The sequence below is a fragment of the Gallus gallus genome, chromosome 4, assembly GCF_016699485.2.
Source record: "Gallus gallus isolate bGalGal1 chromosome 4, bGalGal1.mat.broiler.GRCg7b, whole genome shotgun sequence".
Classification (NCBI taxonomy): Eukaryota; Metazoa; Chordata; class Aves; order Galliformes; family Phasianidae; genus Gallus; species Gallus gallus.
The window spans coordinates 46,570,984-46,592,613 of NC_052535.1; the positions used below are offsets into that span (position 1 = coordinate 46,570,984).

Consider the following 21,630-nt stretch of genomic DNA (forward strand, 5'->3'; position numbering starts at 1 on the left):
AAGGCTGCCTAGGGCCCCATCCAACCTGGCATTGAGTGCCTCCAGGGATGGCGAATCCACAGCTGCTCTGGGCAGCCTGTGCCACAGCACCCTCTTGTTGAAAGGCAGGGCCTTGGTGAATGTGTGTATGGCAGAGGTAAAGGCCTGGGGCTCACAGGACAGTCATGGCAGAGCCTGAGGAACAAAGTTCTGGTGGTTGGCAGCGTGGTTGGTAAAGAAAAATACATTCATAGTGAGGAGCCAATTCTTTATTTAGAGGTCTTTATTTAAGCATTCCAGTACAGCCTTGTCTGTCCCACTGTAGATTTGAGTCACAAATTTGAAGACAAACAAATGTTTAAAAAAAAAAAAATACTTCAGCAAAATGAAGTAGTAGATTAATTATGGTCACCGATTACACCAAAAATAAACATTAAACATCAGGAATTATAGACTGTCCTAAGGCAAAGTATGCAGTGAATGTACACAACTGCACTTCAGTCTGTAAAAGTTATGACACGCACCGCTGCCCAAGCACTTAACATGCCAGGCAAAGGGGAATCCCCATTGGTACCTCTGCATTAAGAGCAGGAGAACAGCAGCTTCAGAACTAGGAAACTGCAGGGGAGTGCTATACCGTATGCTCAGCTTATTGGGTAAGTGATCAATGGACCTAGAAGTGCCTACGTGATTCTATTCCACAGAAATTAATATTAAACCAGCGTAACTTGTATCTGTTTTGTGCTGCTGCTTTAGCTAGAAACCTCTGTGCCTTTGAAAACAGCACAGTGCGTGTTGAGACAGAAATGCTGATCCAGTACCTGATTCCTCCATCAGCAGAAATCCTGCAGTGAGCCCCACATCTTCAGAATTTTCATTTCCCCATATTGGTAATAAGCGGTAATATTGCCAATTTCTCACCCCACCCCCATTCTCAACCACAAACTGTGCTCCACAATTCTTCACCAGCCCTGAGCTTTTCAAACCAAAAGGGATTGACTGTTCAGAGGATGCTGTGTCAAAGCTGTTCCAGCCCCTTCCTCCTGCAGCACCTCTACCGTGAGAAACAGCACTGGTCCAGAAGGAGTGTCCAGGCAAGGAAATACTTCTTTTGATAAGCTGTTTCCATTTGCCTTGGCATGGCTTTGCTCCTTCAACTTCATACTTGACACCAGGGAATCCCAGTGCCGTACAACCACACTCATGGCTCACTGTGCCAACATCAGTGCCAAAACGGCCCCATGACTAAAATGCAATTCCTGTTACTAGTCTTAATGCTTCTTAATTAAGAATTATCAAATGATAGAAAAACCCATCATCCAGGACAGTGCAGGTTTTTCCTGATGACTTGGAGAAAAACAAGGTTTGGTGCGGATAAATCTAAAGGGAGATGACTGTCTTTGCAAGAAAAGGCAGGGCTGTTGTTTGGGAAGAGAAAGATCCTGGTAACGGAGGGTCTGCACCAAATGATGTCTGACATACTCGAAGTCTGGCAGTGCACAGCATGAAGGCAGAAATTCATACAGATCAGTGTGAAAGCGACTCTGTTAGCAATGGAAAAGAGGAATGGGTGGACTACTGGGCCACTTGGCAAAGCAATCTGCCTTCAGTGGTAGCTTGTTTACTTCAGAGTGAGATGCAGAAAACTGCAGGGAACAGTCAGGGAATAAGAAATGTGTCTTTGTAATCTCCTGTCTTACTGCTTTTTAGATAAACCAGCTCATGTCTGTTAGATGAATCTGCTAATTATTTGTGACATTTAGTAGTAGCCATACAAAGTACCTGCAGGTATTCACGTACTGGTAAGCTTTCAACTTCAGTGTGTTCCGGTGGTTCCACAGGCAGACTGCTCTCATGCCAAACTCTTTCTTCCTACCCCATTTCAGTCTCTATAGTCCAATGGCTGTAGATGCACACCCCTTTGCTGCAGCACATGATTCTGAAATGAGCTCTGCTTTGAGCAGTAGGCTGGATGGGATGATATCACCATGTCCTTTCCGACCACAGCTTCTCTGTGATTGTTTAAAGGCTGTAATAGGAACAGCCAATACATCTTTACCTAACTGCCTTCTATTTTGCAAAGCTTTGTCTTATCCCTTCCTTTCTAAAATATATGTGCAGCTATGGATGGATCCTTCCTCTGAGAGGACAATCAGTCTACTGGAGGAAGTAGAAGCACCCATCTGCTTCCATTCTCTATGAAATCAGGCTACCATAAAATCACAGAATGGCTCAGGTTGGAAGGGACCTCAAGGATTACCAAGTCTAACCTCCCTGCCACAGGCAGGGTTGCCAAGTGTTAGATCAAGTTGCCCAGGGCCCCATCCAACCTGGCCTTGAACCAGATAGGGATAAAACAAACAAACAAAATGCTCCCAAACTCCTTCGAGTACAAAAATTACTTCTTTTTACATACTGATCAGTGCTCAGAAGCTACTCCATCAGCCCAGGCCATTCCTCAGAGCACCTGCGGTGCTATTCATTACCACCCTGCATTTGATACCATGTATTCAGGTTGGCAGGTACCCAGCACAGCTCAAAAAAATCAATGTGTACTTGTTACAAACACCCCGGGGGGCCCCTGATATCTTCTGTCTGGCTAGCTGGATGGATGGCCAAACAGGAATGAGCAGCATTTGGCACTGAGCAGCGTTGATGAGGCATGTCCAAATCCTTACTCTGCTGTTCATGCCTGACACTTGAAACCAAAGCTGACTGTAGCCCTTCTTTGTCTCAGAGTAAGACTGCAGTGCAGTTAACCCTTAGCGAGGACCACTTGCTATTTCAGCAGGAGTCAGCTGTGCAGTGCAAATGGGTCATAACTGCATTGCTGGAGCAGCTCACTGAGCCTGTCAGGTGCTGCCTCTCTGCAAGTGCTCAGGAGAGGATGTGTTCTGCTTTTGCCACAAACAGGTTGTGCAGGGTGAGAATTGCAGGCTCTTAATTAAAGGTGCCCTTTTGCCTCAAGTAAGCAAGGCAGAGACCAGGACCAAACATTTTGATCTCAAGTGAAGACAGAATTGGGGAAATCTGGGTGAGAGATGGTGAGAGAAGGTATTATAACTGTAAACCAGTGATGTGCTCATTAAACATGCCTGCCTGGCAACAGCACCAAACACGGTAGAGACTTACAAATATTGAGTCGCAAGCTCTTTATGCTCATAAACTGAATATACACATTATGTACACCATATAAATACACCAAGTGATGGCGCACAACCAATGTACTGTCTATATGTAGAGTATTAATGCTGTCAGTACAATGCTGTGACCTGCAGGGTGTTCCCAAGCCTCCAGCCAGAAGAAGAACACGTGGAATGACTGTGCTGTAACCATGGGCCTGGAAGGGGCTAAAAAAAGATGCAGATGCCTCTGACACACTGGAAAATGAGAATCAGACCAGGCATCGCAGAAATATTTTTCCTTGCTGTAAGGAGATTTAGCGTCAGACAATTTCTTTCACATTTTGTTCTTGTCAGTAGGTTTGCTTTTTTTTTTTTTTTTTTTTTTTTACAATTGTGCTGTTGGAAACACTCATGGAACAAAATCTAACGTTGTCTACATGGGAAAAGCCTGACTTTTCTCTGCCCGTATTTCCTCACAATGGGGCAATTTGGAGGCTACAGGAGATGCGCGACTGATTTTGAGGGAGGGAGAACTGGGGCTGAAGGAGGTATGTGGAACAGCTTTACCTGCTGTTGACCTGTCACCAGCAGTTTGTATCACAGCAGCACTGAGCTGGCTCAGGGCTCTGGACTTCTGTGCCTCACTGGACAAAGACTCACCAGAAAGGGAAGTGAAATCTTTTCTTCAGAGTATAAAGCTACCTTTTGGTGACCAACTACCTGATGCCTGGTAGAAACAATAACCAAAACTTAACAAAAATGGCCATACATTATTAAAATATTCTCTTCTCTCCCTCGCTTTTCTGCTTTGGGCATTTTACAGCTGTCTTTATGCCATTAGGAGACCATAACTAACTGAAAAAAAAATCTTTGGCAGAGGGCAGAAAAATCCTCACATATGAAGAAATAAGCTCTCCTGTCTCACACCGCCAAAGAATCTTGAACTGAAAGCTCTTTGAAACAATTTCCTTTTCTTAGGAAAAAGAAAGAAGAAGAAGAAAAAAAAGACATTCAAATTGATGACAGTCTCTGAAATTCAAAAATGGGCTGCTTTTTTTCCCCCTCCTACATGCTCCTGTCTGACACCAACGCACTGAAGGCAGCGTGGTGCCAGAGGCTGCTGCATGGTCCACCAAGACTGTAGGGGCTTTGGGCCCGATGGGTTCCCATCTGTCCAACAGCACATGGCTCCTGCTTCCTCTGTCTCTTTGGAGCTGAAGGATCACAGGTAATAGCAGAGAGAGCCTAAAGCCCAGCAAAGCAGTGCTTTATTGGGATGCTATTCGGCTACATGGAATGCCCCTGGCACCAGAACGTAACCACAGGCTAATTGCTTCTGACATTTCCCCCTTGTATTTCACTTGTTTCTCCTGAAACATGGGGGAGCTTCGGGTGGCTGCATGGCACAGGAAAACAACAAACTCCCTTTTTGTCCTGCTAAGAACACTGCATTTGTTCCCCCGTGTATTAACGTACAAAGAAAATGGCGCATGGCTCAGTCTCGGACTTTCACAGCTGCCAGGTAACTAAGTGCTAGGTAACAAGAGTTGGGATGAAACCAATGTGTCATAGCTCAAGCCCAGAGACTTGTCTGTGCAAATGAAATGGTGTGCGGAGCTGCTGGGACTGGAAACCCAGTGCTGATCTGAATAAATAAACACTAAAAAACGATCAGCTGTAAGCAGCAATTACGCACCACAGGAGCAGTTGCATCTTCCATAACTGGCAACAGAAGAGATGGACAAGACACTGAGTCAACCTATGAACAGATGGCTGTGTTCTCTTATAGCACGTTGTATCCAGGTTATTGCAGGAAAAGATAGCTGTGTCAGGTCTTCACGCCCACCTCCCACTGGAGGCAAAACTGCGGCTGAAGGAGAAGTTGATCTCACCATTTTTATACTTTCCCCATGCTCCAAATGGCACTATGACAACCGTGCTATTATCTTCAGTGCCGTACTGCATTGCCTGAAGGAAGAAATAAATTGTCAGCATCACGGTCCTGCTCAGAAAGGGAAACAACTGTCTAACTCCACATAGGACAGCATGATCTGAGACTTCTTTGCTTCCTCCCAGCTCCAACACTGCAGGCTCTTGCATGCTTCAGAGCTTTCCATGGGATATACCACTGTCAAAAACCTTCAATGAGAAACTGATGGTTTCTGCCTACGCTGATGACATTCTCAGCAGTTCTGTGGACCAAGAACTAAGCACATTAATTGAAATGACGGCCCTGTGTCCTTGCAAGGATCTGGCATTTTGATGCTTCAAGAAACCCTAGCATTACCTGCTCAGTAACAACGTGGGCAGCTTCAGCAGGATCGTGGCACTGGTTGATGAAGTCGCAGATCTCCTGACTGTTCACCATGAAGTTAATGCCATCTGTAGTAAGGACCAGGAAGCCGTCATCTGCATGATGCAACTGCAATAAAGGTATGAAGTATGCACAACAGTGAGGAGAGTGCTGCAAGGCAAAACCGCTGCCTTGATTTCTTTTCTTTACCCTTTGTTGCAAAGTACTTTTTTCTGGGAGTGCTGCCCGTTCTTCTGCTTTCTGTATGAGGACTAACAGTTTTACAGAACAGCCCTCTGGATGCAGTGAGGCCAAAAGACCAGAGCCACACGTTACCCATGAGGATTTCAAGGAAGACGTGTTAGCACTGCAGTCACCTCCTGAGCCCCTCAGGCCTTGTGGACAGTGTTTTGTGTTGCACTGGGAACAAATGACTGTAAGTTCCCCGGGTGCTGGGAAATCCACTGGGGGAAAAGGTCAAACAGTATGAGTTGAGAGGAGGGACTTTGTTTTCTCTTTATGAAAACACGAGCACAGTTGTGCTGGATACCTTATGGGTGGTTGATCTGTTTCCTGGACAATTGCAAAGCTATGGTAAGATGCATCCAACTGCCCTTTCCTTCTCCCTTACTCCCAGATATGTAACCCACTACAAATTCTGCTGTCCTTGGTGACCTAGCTCTTCCAAATCCCACCAAGTTCTCAGTGGTGGCTTTGTACTAATATTAACCTTGAAAGTAGGTATCTGACCACAAGCCCCAAATAGAAAGACACCTTTGTATTTCAGTAATGGATATCACATGCAGTCTTTCTTCTGTTATCCTATGTTATATTGTGGTAACAGGGATTCAGAAGTTAACATTCTTGACTTCACTGTCAGGACCAGATTCTCTTCTATCTTGTTAGTGTTAATCTGAGATAACTTACATAGAGCTGGTTGTGGGTTATTTCACCTCAAGTAAAAACCAAAGCTTGGTCATGTGGTTCCACCTGAGCAAACTGACTACCACCTGCTTCAGATAGCTTTGTTGCCCCTTAGTCCAATTGCTGTCCCTGTGAACCAGGCTTTCTTTTACCTGAACCCTTTTTGTTTCTGGCTGGGCTATCACACCACTGCTTTTAAGATCCAAATCTCCTATGCTCCGCGTCATTGCAAGTCTACCATTCACATGAGGTTGTCCCAAACTGTTCCAGGCAACGAAGCCACCGCACTTCCTAATCCTGTCCGGGGGCACAAGAGAGAAAGCGAAGATGAGTTACAGATTCAGACCATTCCCCCTGTCTGTAGCTGCACTTTCTGCCACTGTCTGCTGATGTGAGATGGGGTACCAAGGACCTGAGCTGAGAGGGCCTGTTTGAAGGGTTCCACAGAAGGGATAGGATTTAGAGGGCTGAGTGCTGCCCTGGGAACTACAGCACACTTCTTCACATCTTGGATATCCCTTGGAACTCTTGGATGAGTCTTTGAGCCATGTGATCTCAGTTCCCAGTCCTAGCTCTGCTGGTCTTACTACAGTGACAGTTTATGCTCACGTAGGACTTTATAAATCCCCAGTTCTTGAAATGGAAATAAATTAATTAACAGGGGCTGTGCCACTTTTTCCAGCTTGGGCTGTTACGTTCAGCTCTAGTCTTTTTCCCAGGTCCGACCTGGCAGCAGCACAGCCTGACAGAGGCCATTCCCCAGAAAGCCACAACACGAGCCAACAGGTACCTTTCCTTCTCCTCCTTCCTTTCTGGCGTATGGTCAATGGTGAGTTTCATGGCCTTTCCTTTTCGACACAGCAGGGCACGGCTGTCACCCACGCTTGCCACTACCAGCTCGATACCATCCCGCAGCAGGGCCACCGTTGCAGTGGTCCCAGAGTTCATCAGAGTTGCTACAAATGTCATATCAGAGAGAGAGGTTTTATCACTGCTGCAAAGCACAGGACCATTTATAACAGAGCAACAGCGTCAACTGGTTAAAACAAAGACAACTTGTGCTCTACATTACCAGTAAGTAACTGTTTTTAAGTTTAAACTAAAGCTATAGCTATGTAAAAAAAAAAATAGCAAACAAACATGCATATAGGACTTGGGATGGGGAGACAGAGAGGAAGGAAAAGTGGAGTGTCAGTGTTTCTGTGCAACAGCATGGCTCCATGCAGGAGGGCGAGTGGAGTTAAAGCAGGATGAGATACAGTGGCTTCTTTTCAGTTTGTAGTAAATAGCTTCTCAGTCCCACTAGTTCCTCTCAAGGTACAGGGTTCTTGTCTTTATCCCTATGCACAGTGAGCACATTGGTAGCCCACCGGAAGGCTGATGGTTCTCTCCTCCTGTGGGGCAGTGAAGTGGGTGGCTGAGTAATTGCAATTGGAGCTGCATGAAGTTCAGCAGAAGAAAACCTCCAGATCGCTTCCTGGCCGCAGTCTGCGTGGTTCTCCAGTTGCTGTTGTTATTAATAATCTCCCTCTCATTCCCCTTGGCTGGTGAAGAGACAAAGGGCTCTGCCAGCAAGTGCTGCCTTTTTTTGAGAAGGGGACTCTGCTCTCTTACAGCCCTGTAGATTTGTTGAAGGTTGCAGCACTAAGACAGAGCTGGATTCCGCCTTGCCCTGCATTGCAGTGCAAATGAATGCAAGTCACCTGGTAGCCGTGCTTGCCTCTGGGCAATCTGCCCTTGTACACTGGTGGGATCATTTGACATTTGCTGCCTAGAGGGCAAGCTGGAGCCCTAGCTGCTGGCTTCCTCCTCTTACAGGGCAGGGGAGTGATCTAAGCTGACTGTTTTAGAATCATAGAATTGCTAAGGTTGGAAAAGACCCACAGGATCACCCAGTCCAACCATCCACCCATCACCAATAGTTCTCACTAAACCACGTCCCTCATCCCAACGTCCAAACATTCCTTGAACACCTCCAGGGTCAGTGACTCCACCACCTCCCTGGGCAGCCCATTCCAGTACCGGGGTCCCTTTAAGGACCTGGTTGCAGTGACTACTGCAAGCAAACTTGCTCAGGGGAAATAAAACCTGTGCTTAAAAAGGGGAAAAACAAGTCTGTCTGCCTGTTTCAGAAAAGGTGTGCAGATTTATCCACTGTGAAGGAAATGACAGAAGAACTGCCCAGCCCTCATTTTTTGCTTGCTTATTGTTTAAAAGGAGAAACCTACTTTTGTAGATAGCATCTTCTCCTCCTGCAAAACATGCTGCACTGGTTAAGGAGAGCTGCCTGGAAAGCACTGGCTCCTGCTAACTTGAGCTTTTATAGTAAAAAGCCGAGCTGGGAACAGCTATTGACCAGAACTCACAGCCCATGCAAGTGCCTCTGAAAGGCCCTCTGGAGGCCTCTTGCATACTGAGGTGCTCCAGCAATAGGTTTTAAAAGCTATCTTCCAGATAGAGGTTTCGGGCTCACTTAGCAATGAGAATCCCTAGCTGTATTCTTATTTTCACATGAGTAACGATTAAAGTGGATTCCCACCACCACTTCTGCAGAGCTCTGCACTACGTGTGCTCCTGCCTTTGGCTCTGTGGCACTGACCTGGGATGGTGGAAGGGACTGGGGTGGGCAGCACGACGCCCTGATGTGCATGGAGCCTTGCTGCCAGATGAAAGCAGGGAGTTGATGAAACAAACAAAAAAAACCACCCCACAAAGACATCTAAACTAAGCTTGTGTTATTAATTAAAACAGGTATTATTACTGCTGTGGTGACTTGGTTAACTGACTTAACCAACAAGTCCACAGTGAATGTCCACCATGGTGACACAGATGCACCTTGGACTATGTTACGGCTGTGATACAAACTACAAGATTCAAAACCACGAAGATGCCAGTAGCCTCTTGAGCATTCGGGTAAGCACTGACATCTTGTTTCTACTTTAAAGAAAGGACCACACAAATGCAGGCTCATTTTGAGGTATATTATAAAACAAGATAATAACAAGTAGTAGTGTGATTAGAAATTTTAGTAAAGCCAGTAAAATACCTGTTTTAGCCAACAGCTAAAAGAAGTAAAATGAAGAACCTACTTAAAACTGCCTTTTTTACTCTGCAGAAAATATATTTTATTTAGACATTAGAATTAATGCCACTAGTTTCCCATCTCATCACTTGTTTTGGAACTGTGCTGACAAACACATACGGTTTCAGAATAGGTTGGTCTGTAGTCTGTAATTCATGACTGACCGCAAACATTTGGTCATTCAGGTGAGCGTGCATCTTTACAGTGCCAACTCTTAAAGCCAACAGACCTGCTATCAGGAAGCAGAGGATGGTACTGAAGACCCATCAAAGATACAACACAGAGCTGTGATAATGGCCGTACCAACTTGTGTCCTATAAATGTTTGCTTGTTAAATTGCACTCTGAGGAAAACAAATGCCGCTCGTGCTTTCTTCTCTGAAACTGAATCACCATCAGGTAGGGGTGAAAGAAAGTAGATCTGGTCGGGCTGAAGGGATTATGTGACCTCTCGCAAAGTTCCAAAACACAGCAGTGACAATGGGATAACATTTCTAATGCTTTACTATGACCGCTGCTAGGTTATTTAATAACACAAAAATATATTGCATCAGCACGTGTACTCATTTTTAAAATTAAAAGAGTTTATCTTGTTTACCTAACAATATCACTATAAAACTAAGATCTTTCAATAGGTTCTTAACACTCACTGGACACTTTTTACTGCAAGTCATCTCAACTAATGTGACAAAGAGGATGTGGGAACCTTCCAGTAGTCCAGGCTAGGAACCGCCGGACTCCTTCACCTGGGACAAAATTAAGCAGATCTCTCTTTCCACTGAAGCCCAGCATATAGTGTCCAGGGCCTCCAGTTCTAGAGCTGCTGACCAGGTACAGTGTCTGCCACAAATAACACGTACACAGAGGCAAATAGGAAATTGACCCAGGGACTTTGTTCAAACAAAATAAACCTGCAACACTGGAGATGAAAGGACAGGGGCTGCAAAACAGGGCACGTAGTCATTTTGGGTTTGCGCACAGTGTCTTCTAAAGAGGAAGGGCCTGGATGAGCTTTGTAATGTTCCATTTGGCCATAACAGAGACTGCATCTTTGGCCACAGACAGATTTTTTGGCAGGGCTGATGGCAAGCGTCCAATCAAAAAGTCAACCAAACAAATGTACTGATGCCAGATATGACTGTCTCATATGAGAGTGGCCACCTTACAGAAAATTTTCAAAACATAATATGGGCCATTTTCCCAAGGTAGTTTATATATGTATATATATATATAAAATAAAAATTGAGAGTTCAAACCCATGCCAACCAAAATGGGGCCATTGTAATGAAGACACTGAATGACTCCTTCTGATGTATGGGCAAACATGCAAAATAAACACCCCCATCATACTGTAATCAGTATCGTCTAACTTGATTTGGTAATAATTGACACCTTTGGATAAAAAAGTGGTCTTTGTGACGTTGATGGCATTATGAAATATGTAAGTAGCCATTTCTGCAGCTCTCCCTTTTCCTCAGTGTTGCAGGTTAACATAGTCAAATTAAAAATAATCATATGTTCAAACAATAACTTAAAAAAATCCAAATACTACTTCGTAAATATAACTGTTTTAAAAATACTTTTTGTTGTTTGCTCAGCACATTAAGTTTCCAGGAGGTCCCTTCAAACACAGACACATCAGGTAACACCTGGCTATGTTTTAACAAGATGGCTGTTCCAGAAGCGAGTGGTCAATGTGATTAGAGCTAGATGCACTGAACGTGGAGGTTGATGGAAACACTGCCTGCCTCTTGTTTTCCCTGAGTGGTGGGTGGTGCCTGCAGTGCACAGAAGCAGCAGCATTTACCTTGCACTAGGCCAGAGCAGGGTTTGTTTTCCATTTCTCCAGAGCAATGTGCTACTTTCCTCGAGCACAGTCAGTTGTTTATGTCCATCCTTACTCAAGAAAGCTATTCAGCTTTTACATTTAGGTTTTTACTGCTGGTCCAATGTAACAGAAAACTGTCCATCTCTGTTAGCGTTTGTTCCCTGGATAACGTTATATTTGTTGATGGTGAACTTCCTTTACTGTGTCCTGTATGTGAATTTAGCAGTGATTTAACAGTGACTGGGCATACCTGAATGTGTGGAAGTGAATGAAAATGTGTTTCTGAAGAGATATCGAACACCATGCTTCAAGAGTCAGGCATATCTCTGACCTCTTAATGGTTAGAAATTATTTATGTGGCCGATGGCTTCCAAAAGAAAGTTTCTTATGCTTCTGTATGAAACCGTCAGAGGGGATACAGGAACAGCCTGCAGGTCAATACAGCAGTCCAACAGCACTAGCGAACCCGCATACCAAGCATGGTAGCAGTATTGGAACACAGGCATAGACCTTTATTTCTATTGAGAACTCCAATAAGGTATTATTCTGCTTGCTTTTCAAGTCTAATTTCAAATATTTTTTTTAATTGTAAACTGGCCTAGAAAGGACAGTGTCCTGGAAGGCAAAGCTATGTTCTCTAACAATTCATATTCTAGTCCTGTTACATTTTTGCCATAATATATTCTTTTTTCCCTCTAAATATCATCATAAGCATTGTGTTAGCCAAAATTTCATGGGCTTTGGTTACAGGGGTTTCCTGTAGTCATGTCCTGGCAATTACATTTCTTCAAACACCCAGGCATTCATTTTCAAAGCTGGTTGCGTGTTAGTAAAGATCTGGACACGCTGATCATCCACCCTGTCTTTCACAGAATACAGTGAAAGGAGCCCTGTAGGAACAAGACTAAGCAAGCTATTTTTCTGCACTTCATCAGCTGTGGCAGGGATTCAAAAGGAGGTTGGCCTTGAGCATCCAGTGCATGCCAGATAGCGTGTGTTACACCAGCGACCACCATCTCTGAGAAGCTTTGACCATCGCATCTAGAACAGCCACAGTTATGCAGAACTTTTGCTGGCAAACTGAATCAGTTTGGAATTAGTCTTCTAACAAGGATACATGCAAAACACTGGATTTTACATAACTTTCAAAAGAGCAGCAATGACAAAAATATCCACACCAAACAGTCAACCAAGCATTAAACTTTCTCTCTTTTTTTTTTAATCAACAGATATGCAAAAAGTTTGTCTTGTTCAGAAAACAGCACTTGTCTGTGTACCCCGTTACTCCACTCTTTGCCTTTTAGCTTTATTTTCAGCTGGGCAACCAGTCAAGAGCACTGGGCACTTTTAGATCCCACTGGCTTCTGTGGGAAGAGTATGCAGGGCATTCAGCCTCCCTAAGAAACACTGAGTACTTTGTAGGAGCGGCCCCTGTGGATGTTAAATGATTGCTTTTCCCCTTCTATTCTGTTTGTCCTCAAGCTTTTTTAATGCAGAAGGTTTGGTCAGTATCTTGATGACTGTTACGTAAATTTGCTGGCATATTGCATTATGTTTCAGTGAGCAGCCCCGATTAGTCAGTTAAATGGTATGATAAAATCCTACGAGGAATTCCAAAATACCCAGCTTGCTGTGCAGCTTGTTTGTTAAATATTTTTCTTGTTCAGTTCATTATGTGTCAAGTACACAATGCTATAATCAGAAACCACGTTCAGAGTAACAGAACAGTATACCCAGTATGGTACCCAAACATCCTTCTCAGGGAAATGCTCTGAAACTTGAACATGAGCAAAATAAAGAGCTGTCTTAATAACAAATGGACTGGGCAGGGTGCAAATAAAACAAATCACAGAAAATAAAAGGTCGTGATCCAGGGAAGCACATAAGCCTGTAGGTGTTTGTTGTTGTTTTTTTTTTTTTTAATCTGGGCTTCCAAGGAGACTCTTGGATCCAAAGCTCATCTGCTCTGATATCCCTATCATTAGCTCAGTTAAAACTGACTTCACAGGTCAAAAATTACTTCGGATTTTTTACCCCATTATTATTCTTTTTAAACAACAGGGCTGGTTTTCAGTATCTAGAAATAAAATAGGTTATATTGGAAAAACGAGCTTTACAGATTAAATTCCTCCCTTTTAAGGGCCGCATTTCAGAACCTGAGACATTGTCTTTTCTGATACGTTAGCTCTTACCAGGTAAGAGGAAAGCTGTACATCCCTCACAGTGCTGCAACAGTCAGGCAACTTGTCCAGCCAGGAAATATTTGAGCCTAGGTAGGTTTGGGTAGCACTTTAAGAGCAGGAAACCACTCCATTACTAGACTGTTTTCACTCATTGCTTAAAGCAAGTGGAAGTAGCCCCACGGACACAGTGTTACTTCATTCCCTGCAGGTCCGGTTGCATCTCCAGTATCTGCAGCAGCACTGGGACAGGTTGTTTGGGTTTGGTTTTCTTTTTATTTATTTAAACACTAGGTGAACTAACTCCTCTACCTCCTTCCCAAATTACCCACTATAAGCCCAGCTGCTGTGACTGGAATTTCAGATGTGCATAGTCTCTCTCTATATATACAAGAACTTGGCTAACAGCCAGGACTAAGGAAATCTAAAGGGACTGGTGCCAGCTTTACCACAGCGAATCTCGTTTTCCTCTTGACTGTTGTTTTCCCTTTCGTACTCAGCTGCTCTGGTGATTCTCTCTGTGCAGAAGCGATACCGTTTGTATTACTTCTGGCTTATGTTCCTCCTCAGCTGCAGCAGCCAAGTAAGAAAGGGGAACTTTGGACAGTGTTCCTTTCCACTCAAAGGAACAGCAACTTTTCAGAAAGAAAACAAAACAAAAAAAAAACCCAAAGAAGACAGTGTTTCTCACACAGGAAGACTATGCTCTTTGCCAATTTGCATCACTCCTTGCTAACTTGACAAACACCTTTCTTGACAGAATGATGTTAAGATAAATTCAGTGTGGATCGTGCTAAAGCTCAGATTAATAACTCCCCCAGTAAATTTGACCTAGACTTTTTAATAGCTTTTTCATTTTTAGGGAAGTAAAACACAATTGTTTAGTTGGCAATTAACCTATATTAAGTAAACCTATATTAAGTAAATAAAACCTATAAAATGAAAACCTATATTAAGTAAACCTATATTAAGTAAAACAGTTTTCAGGCTGCTTTCAGAGTCTTAGTACAAAACTACCAAGCAAATAAGCAAATCCTTTTTCCCCACATCCATAAGAGTAGAATGTTTTTTTACCTACCATCAGCAGACAGCTGAGCATGCCTTTCGTATGCTTTGTTTATTTCTAGAAAAGCATCGTTCAAAACTTTTTCTAAGTTCTCCTCCTGGGCAGCAAATTCCCTGGGAACAAACAGTGAAAAAAATCAGAGTCCTTACCAAGAAGTGTTCACCTTAATCAATCTCTTTCGTAGACTTACTTCCTCCCTGCATGTGTTGAATAATGCTAGATTACAGTAAAAAGGTAATACTGCTTTATTAGTGACTTGCACTGAAAGCTCAACCCTCGAATTTTGCAAACAGATAAAGTGCCTCTTCCAACACTCAGGCACATACCGGAGAGCTACAGAGGAGTGTCAGCAAACTTCTGTGTCTGTGATCACATAACCCCCATCTGACAACAGGCAATTCACACGTTCTGTATTCCCTGCTCTCTCCTGGTGGGTACAATCACATTCTCTTTTCTTGTCTTTCCAGGCTCGCTCCCTGGGCAGGGAACATACAGAGAAGTACATCACAACACATCTGTTGTAATGGGAATCACTCCTTTGCCGCGTTCCTGCTGTCCCTGTTGGGATAGATGGCTATACAACCTGGGACGATTAGCAGCAACATATGGTGCACAGATTCCCTTTTGTTTGTAAGGAGGGAGGCTCTACTGTAAGTCAGTAACCACGCGTCCGCTCGATGCACACTTACTTGATATATCTTTCCATGTTCTTAGCGCAGAAGTCTGCTGCTGCCGCCCCGCCGTGTCCATCGTATACCGCAAAGTACAGGACATCCTCAGTCAGCTGAGCGTAATCAAAGCGGTCTTCATTTTCCTTCCGCTTCCCAATATGGCTGGCACAGCCCACTTTGCTCAAGCTGACTTTTGGAATCGGCTTTCCATACTTTATGCTAGGTGGGAGGAGAATAGGTTCATCAATGCGATTGTCCCAGATGCCAAAGGTGTCCCATGTGGCGGGCCGCCCGCTCCCGTCCGGATCGAAGCGGGATGCCCGGCGTTCGGAGGTGGAAATGCAGCACTCGGCTGTCGTACGCTTCTCGTCTTGCAAGAGGCGGGATGTCAGCAGGGCTCTCCTTCGTACTTGATAACCTCCGTTTCTTACCAAATGGATTAAAGCAGCTGTTGACATAACTTGTCTTCGCAGAGATTCGTAGGGATAAAAGAGATGTAGCAGCTGGAATGTCTTCAAGAACAAAGAGAAAACTGATCAAGAATCAGCACAGGAAGGGGGACTATCACTTACATCATTCAGGATACAATTTCACAGTCAGAGCCCCTAATATAGCACAGCACTGCCTAGAAGAGGCTACAGAGCCTCTGCATGACTCATCGAGAAACAATCCTGCACAGACCAGCCCACAGTTACTGTTCTGATGAGGAGTGCTGCAGATAAATTGAGGCAAGGCATCTCCACTGGCCACCTCCATCGTCATATCCCATATTTTCAGAGGTGGCAGGGGTTGTGATGGAGCTAACGAGGGTGACATTGAATTTGTTTCCTCTCATCAAAACTAGGGAAATGTTGGAAGTATGAGGTAAGGTTGTTGAGTGAGTTTATCATGCATACAGCTCAAGCAATTGCTATAACATATGCTGTGAATCGTGCACGGTGGGAAAAAATATACCTGCTTTGATTTTAAAGAGCTGAATTCCTGCACAGGAGACACAATATTCAGTTCTGTCCCATTTCATGAGGACTTGAATAATACTTCTCAAAACAGAACTGGAAAGGGAATTATGATTTTTTTTTTTTTAAGGCAAAGAACTACCTCTGAGTCTATCTGTAGATATGCACAATTGCTCACTTTAACTTCACAAAACACTGTCCGTGCAGCTTTTAGCTATTCTGCCTGGTTTTCTTCACTACCCAACCCTGAAATCCCCAAGCTATCACAGGAAGCAAAATCTTCCACTGACTCTTCAGATGTCTCTTCCAGCTTGGATGTATTAAACACACCAGTTGGCTCAGCACAGATAAAATTCATTGACACTGATCCAACTAGCAAACTGAAAAACGCAGAGCAATTTGCTTAGTTGTTTGCAGAGTAACAGCCCAAACGATGAAACTCAGAAGAGCTGGGGTGCATTTGGTAGTAAGCCCATATTGTTGCACCAGATAGATTTGACCTGGACCTTCAGATGGCTGTAACTAACCATGCAAAGAGTTAAGTGAGGGATTGCTCTTGTTATTGCTAAATGTTTGCTTGTATTGGAGAGTTGCCAAGAGCTAAACTATTGAGTGAAAAGTATTCCATACCATAATAAAGAGATAAAAAATTACATAAGATGGCAGAAGTGTCTGACATAATCCAGCAGCAAAGAGTGAGCAATATGCATACCCTAGAGATAGATAATTCTGTACTGGAGCGCCTCGCCATCGTGTTTTCCAGATTCAAATCATAATTGCATCTTGTATTTTGAAATCTGGCTTTACAATGAATTTCTTTCAATGACAGACAAAAACTGGGCGCTTGCAAAAACATTCATAAAGGTGACTTGGTGAGCAGTTGCTTCATTGGAAAATGGCTGTGGCATGAACATTCTGGAGGCATGCAGTAAGCTTATGCAGCTCAAAGCACGTTGTTTTGGATGCTCGTGGTTGATCTTTAATGTAGTATCTGAGGTGAGGAAAGATTTGTTTGTTTATTTAGCATTTACAGAGGAACAGTCAACTCAATCAATGCCGAACACGCTGGGAATCAATATTGTTGCACGGGATGAATTTGGCCTAGACACCATGTGAATGAACTGGCCCATTTCCACCACGAGTGATTTTCCATTTTACTCCTGGACGTCTGCAACATCTCACCCTTATTGCACTATAGTCGCAGGTAGTTAATAACTGATTTTCTACCTTGCTATTTTCTTTTTGTTTCCTGTTGCCCTTGGCTCGCAGCAACAGCACGTTCACTTCCTCCTGCCGAGCTCAACAAAACTGAAAGCCTGCCAATTCGCAAAGCCCCCACTTCTGTCAGCTCGAGTGGTGAGCAAGAAACAGTGGCTATATTTAGAGCTCCCAGGATCCACAGCGTGAATCGGAAGATACATCCAGGGCTAATTAATGGGTTCGTTTCCATCAAATTCACTTCCTAAAAGCCCTTTTTCACCTATAAGGTTTGGTGGTTGTGGTGGGGATGGGCTGACGATTGGACTGGATGGTCTTGACGGTCTTTTCCAGCCATAATGATTCAATGATTCTCGAACCCCAGCGGTGGTTGGGCTCTTCGGCTGTCTCTGCAAGCGAGGAACACGAAACCATGCTGTGGCTGCTGCGATGTAAATAGTCGTGCTTTCGGCTGGGGACAGCTTGTTCTTGCCTAACCGATACGCCTGCAGACACCGAGAAAAGCCAGTGTGGGAAAAACAGGCTGGGGGTGCTGCAGCCGGCTGCGGGGGAAATCTGCTGCGAGGGGCTCCGTCTGGTCCTGGCAGCCTCTGAGTATTTAACCTAAAGGAACGTTTTGTATACATAGACGAGGAAACGCGGCTTTTAGCGTTAACGATAAAGCCGTAGACCAAGCTGTAGGGTGACCCTCTTTGCAGCGTGGCTGCCTCAAGGCAGATGGAAATGTTCCGTACCGAGAGGAGAAAAGAGCAAAAGCCCACCCTTCCCCGGAGGACGCACGGCTGCCGCCCCGCAGCGCACACGGCACGCTGAGCATCCGGCACAGCGCTATGGCCGTAGGAGGATACCGCGGCCGCCCCGCCCGCCCGCCGCACCCGTTAGGGCCGCGGCCGGCGGAGGGGAAGGGAGGCGATGGCCGAAGCCGACTTCCTCCTCCCGCTGCGCCGCGAAGAGGTCTTACCTTCTCCTCCGTGCGTTCTCCTGCCGTACCCGGGAAGCCGGCGGCGAGCAGCAACGCCTCCCTAGAGACCTCCGGCCGCCGCTCCCGCCCGCCCCGCCTCTCCTCTCCTCTCCGCGGGGCCGCCGGACCAATGCGGCGCTGGGGGCCGTCCCGACGCGGCCCAGCCCCTCTCGGACCCCAATGGCGGCGGAGATGGCGGCCGAGCCCCCCCCGCCGCCCTCACCCCGCCCTGAGGGGAGCGGCCCGAGCGCGGGGCGGGGAGGAGAGCGGCTGGGGGATGCCGGGGTGCCGTTCCCGCTGGCTTCTCCTCGTGGTTGGCTCGGGTGTCGAATCCCGGCATTCCAAGAAGCACGGAACGTCGGGTGGTTTCCATTTCCCTCCGACAGCCTCGCAGCGGAGCCAGTATTTAGGCAAAACCTGTCTAGGTTTGGCTGTCGGGTTCTCGAACATTCAAGGCCCCCTTCAGCACATTCAGGGGCCTTCTTAATCTTTCAGTTAGTATTTATTCATAGAATCATAGAATCAAAGGGCGGAAGGGCCCTTAAAGCCAGCCAGCCCCAAGCCCCGATGTGGGCTGCTTGCCCCTGCCAGGTCAGGCTGCCCAGGGCCCCATCTTTTGCTCATCCTGAAACTTTAAATGGCTTTTGAAATGCTTTATTCAAGAGGTTTATTTGGAAACAGATTTTTGCTGTGCTTTTTGTGCTCTCGGTGAAGGATCTTAAATGCAGAACAAAGCGAGTTAGGACAGCACGTTCCTAGGGGCTCACGCTGTGCTGTTCGCACTCTCCATTTATAGCACGTGAGTGACGCAATCTGAATTTGCCCTTGAACTGGAATCATTGTGAAGCAGTGCACATCACAAGCTGCAATACTTGAAAACATTCAGTGCCGTGCTGCGCGTGGCTCAGCTGTGCAGCACCAGGCACACGAGTGGAAATAATGCTCTGGTTGAGCTCGGTGCCCTGCGGTCCCGCAGCTAGGAGTGAGGAGCAGGCAGGCTGCTGGCAGGCCTTCTTGCTGACACACCTCTTGCTCCTGGCAGAGCATAGGAGCCCTGGTGGGCGGAGGAGCTGGCACCGCTCACTGCTGGCTGTGTGCTCTCCCCAGCTGTGAGGAGCAGGGTTTCCCCTTTCTTGTGCACCCACACGCTGCAGGCCAAAGGGGGAGGAAATGATCGTGACTTGGGATTGCTTTTTAGAGTTATCAACCACAGCTCTTCACTGAGCACAGCACTTAGTCCTCTCTTGTTCTTTGCTATGTTATCTCGGGTATCACCTCCTATTGAATGTTTAGGGTCAGCAGGAATATAGAGCCATGAACAGTTACTGCTGGAAAATCATTTGCAGACTCATTAACGTAAAGAAGCACCACTTCGGCACTCCTCCAAAGCTTTACAGCTATTTGCTTATTCTGGTTTGGATTGCTTTTCCTGTTTGCTATGGATATCTGAGATTTAAGGCTCAGCACAGAACTGTCCTTTGCTCTGCCCTGGCTCGCAGATGTCTGGCTTTCTGCATGTGGTGCACAATGCCAGGTCCTACCAGTAGATGACTAAGCAAAATGAAATCGGGGTGTTGCTTTGAGAGACTGGCAGCTTCTCCGTGCCTGATCTAAAACTGGAGCAGCTATTCAATAGAGAAGAGGGGATGCTAGTGCCCACGTCTCCCAGAGTCTGTGCTGTTGATCTGAAATGGCTCATGCGTTGAACTTCAGAGCTGGGCTGCAGTGGTCTTGGCTTGGAAAACAGAGCGGTGAACTGAGGTAGTCTGTGGCAAGCATCCTTATGGAATTTAGAGCGTTCTGATAGTGTATGTCTATCGGTAAGCCTGCTATCAGGACTGGTAGGAACTGCTTCTTGCTAGCCCATACTTTACTTTCCACAAATCCCAAGATAAAGGCTTAACTAGCACTTGCATGGAATAAGAGTTACTGTTTGCCCTCACTATTCATGTTTTTTATGTAGACCTGTGCAGATATCAGTATGTTACCCAGTCACTATTGTGCCTTATATATAATATAAAAGCTTATATATAGTTTTATTTCATACCGATGCTGTTTTCATCTTTGCTTAGTTGTTAATACGAACAAAGCCTGGTGTTATGGGAAGGCTGCTGCTTCATCTTAAGAGCAAATAGGAAGAAGGGAAATAATGGGCTTGGAGCACTATAAATCCATGCCTGTCCTGTGAGACAATACCTGAGACAGTATTAAAGTTAGAATATGTGCTTCAAAATAAATAAATAAAAATTACTGAATCCAAATGCAAAATTAGGTCTTCTATCATCATTTGCAACAAATTTAATTAAATTCTGCTCCCATCAGCTCACAGAGTTTGATCTAAAGCACAGTGAAACTTCTAAGAACCCTCATGTTGAGCCATCATAGATGAGATTGGGTCTACAGGAAGATGGATCTGTTAAGGAACACTTTTGGCACTGGATGAAAGCTTCAGCAACGTGTAATCTTTGTTAGTCAGAAAGTGTTTCTGTGTGATCTTTGCCAACTGTGCCATTAACGTTCTGTATGAGCCCACGGAAGTAACCTGGAATCCAGGGTGTGGAGTTGTTGCTTTGATTCTGCCTTTGTAGACTGTGTGCTGCTAATATCTTCTGCTATTTGTTGACTGTTTTAAAACTCAGATCAATTTAGTACGTTGACTAGATGCTAATCCCTGGGGACAGTGTGCATGGTAGGGACGAGAAGCTGGATGCATAAAGAGGAACAGTGCTGAGAACAACCAGAACTGAGTCTGCCACTGAGATACAGGTAATTTATGGAGGACCGTTCTTCTTTTTGTTGAAGATGTGTGTTTTGCCAGTTCAGATGCAACGATAAACTCTTTTTCTAAGTTATCAGCGGTATGTTGTATAACTGAAATCTCCTTTGGTGAGGCAGTGCAGACCTGTGGCTGAGTCCTTGCTATACTTCTTAGTCATGGCTTTATCTCTGTTTCTTGTCTGTAAAGTGGGGGCTGATGGGAGCAGCCATAAAGTTGATCTTGTCTTAATGCTGAATGCTGTACTGGTATTCCCTTGACATACAGGCACATACATATCTAGGTAGCCATATTTGCTGCTTTACTGATGGTAATGTTCAATATAATACAGAAACATATATGCATTGCTACTGTGGAAATACGTTTGCCTTCTAGGAGTACCTTGTAGTAACTTGTTGTAGGCTTGCTGTTCAATTGTAAGCATATCTGCTTTACTTATAGTAATTTGTAGTAATGTGTAACAGAAGAATTCAAGAATAAAATCTCTGCATCATTATGTATTAGAGACTGCTATTAGCTCACCGTGGAGCCTTATGGAAACATGAATGAGCTTTCCTTGCTACTGTTTTTCC

General features: G+C 45.0%; 1 protein-coding gene across 3 annotated transcripts; it reads right to left on the minus strand.

The window, feature by feature from the left end:
* Positions 1–230: 230 nt before the first annotated feature.
* Positions 231–18,385, minus strand: PPM1K (protein phosphatase, Mg2+/Mn2+ dependent 1K). Of its 3 annotated transcripts, none has more exons than XM_040699145.2 (8): positions 18,283–18,385; positions 17,331–17,710; positions 15,166–15,659; positions 14,489–14,589; positions 7,112–7,277; positions 6,474–6,618; positions 5,392–5,526; positions 231–5,072 (listed from the first exon to the last, which is right to left on the minus strand). In XM_040699145.2, the coding sequence occupies exons 3-8, from the start codon at positions 15,603–15,605 to the stop codon at positions 4,941–4,943; spliced, it is 1,119 nt and encodes a 372-aa protein (XP_040555079.1). In that variant the 5' UTR covers positions 15,606–15,659; positions 17,331–17,710; positions 18,283–18,385; the 3' UTR covers positions 231–4,940. The 3 variants fall into 3 exon arrangements, with proteins under 3 accessions (XP_040555079.1, XP_040555078.1, XP_420574.3); XM_040699144.2 differs by having other exon boundaries at positions 17,331–17,806; XM_420574.8 differs by lacking the exon at positions 17,331–17,710.
* Between the last annotated feature and the right edge of the window lie 3,245 nt (positions 18,386–21,630).

Excerpts from the sequence above, each read along its gene's own strand:
- PPM1K (XM_420574.8), bottom strand. The coding sequence starts at position 15,605 with ATGTCAACAGCTGCTTTAATCCATTTGGTAAGAAACGGAGGTTATCAA. Across the intron at positions 7,278-14,488 it reads TGCTCAGCTGTCTGCTGATG|CAACTCTGATGAACTCTGGG; the intron begins GTAGGTAAAAAA and ends TGACATTTGTAG. Across the intron at positions 6,619-7,111 it reads AGGAAGGAGGAGAAGGAAAG|GATTAGGAAGTGCGGTGGCT; the intron begins GTACCTGTTGGC and ends GCCCCCGGACAG.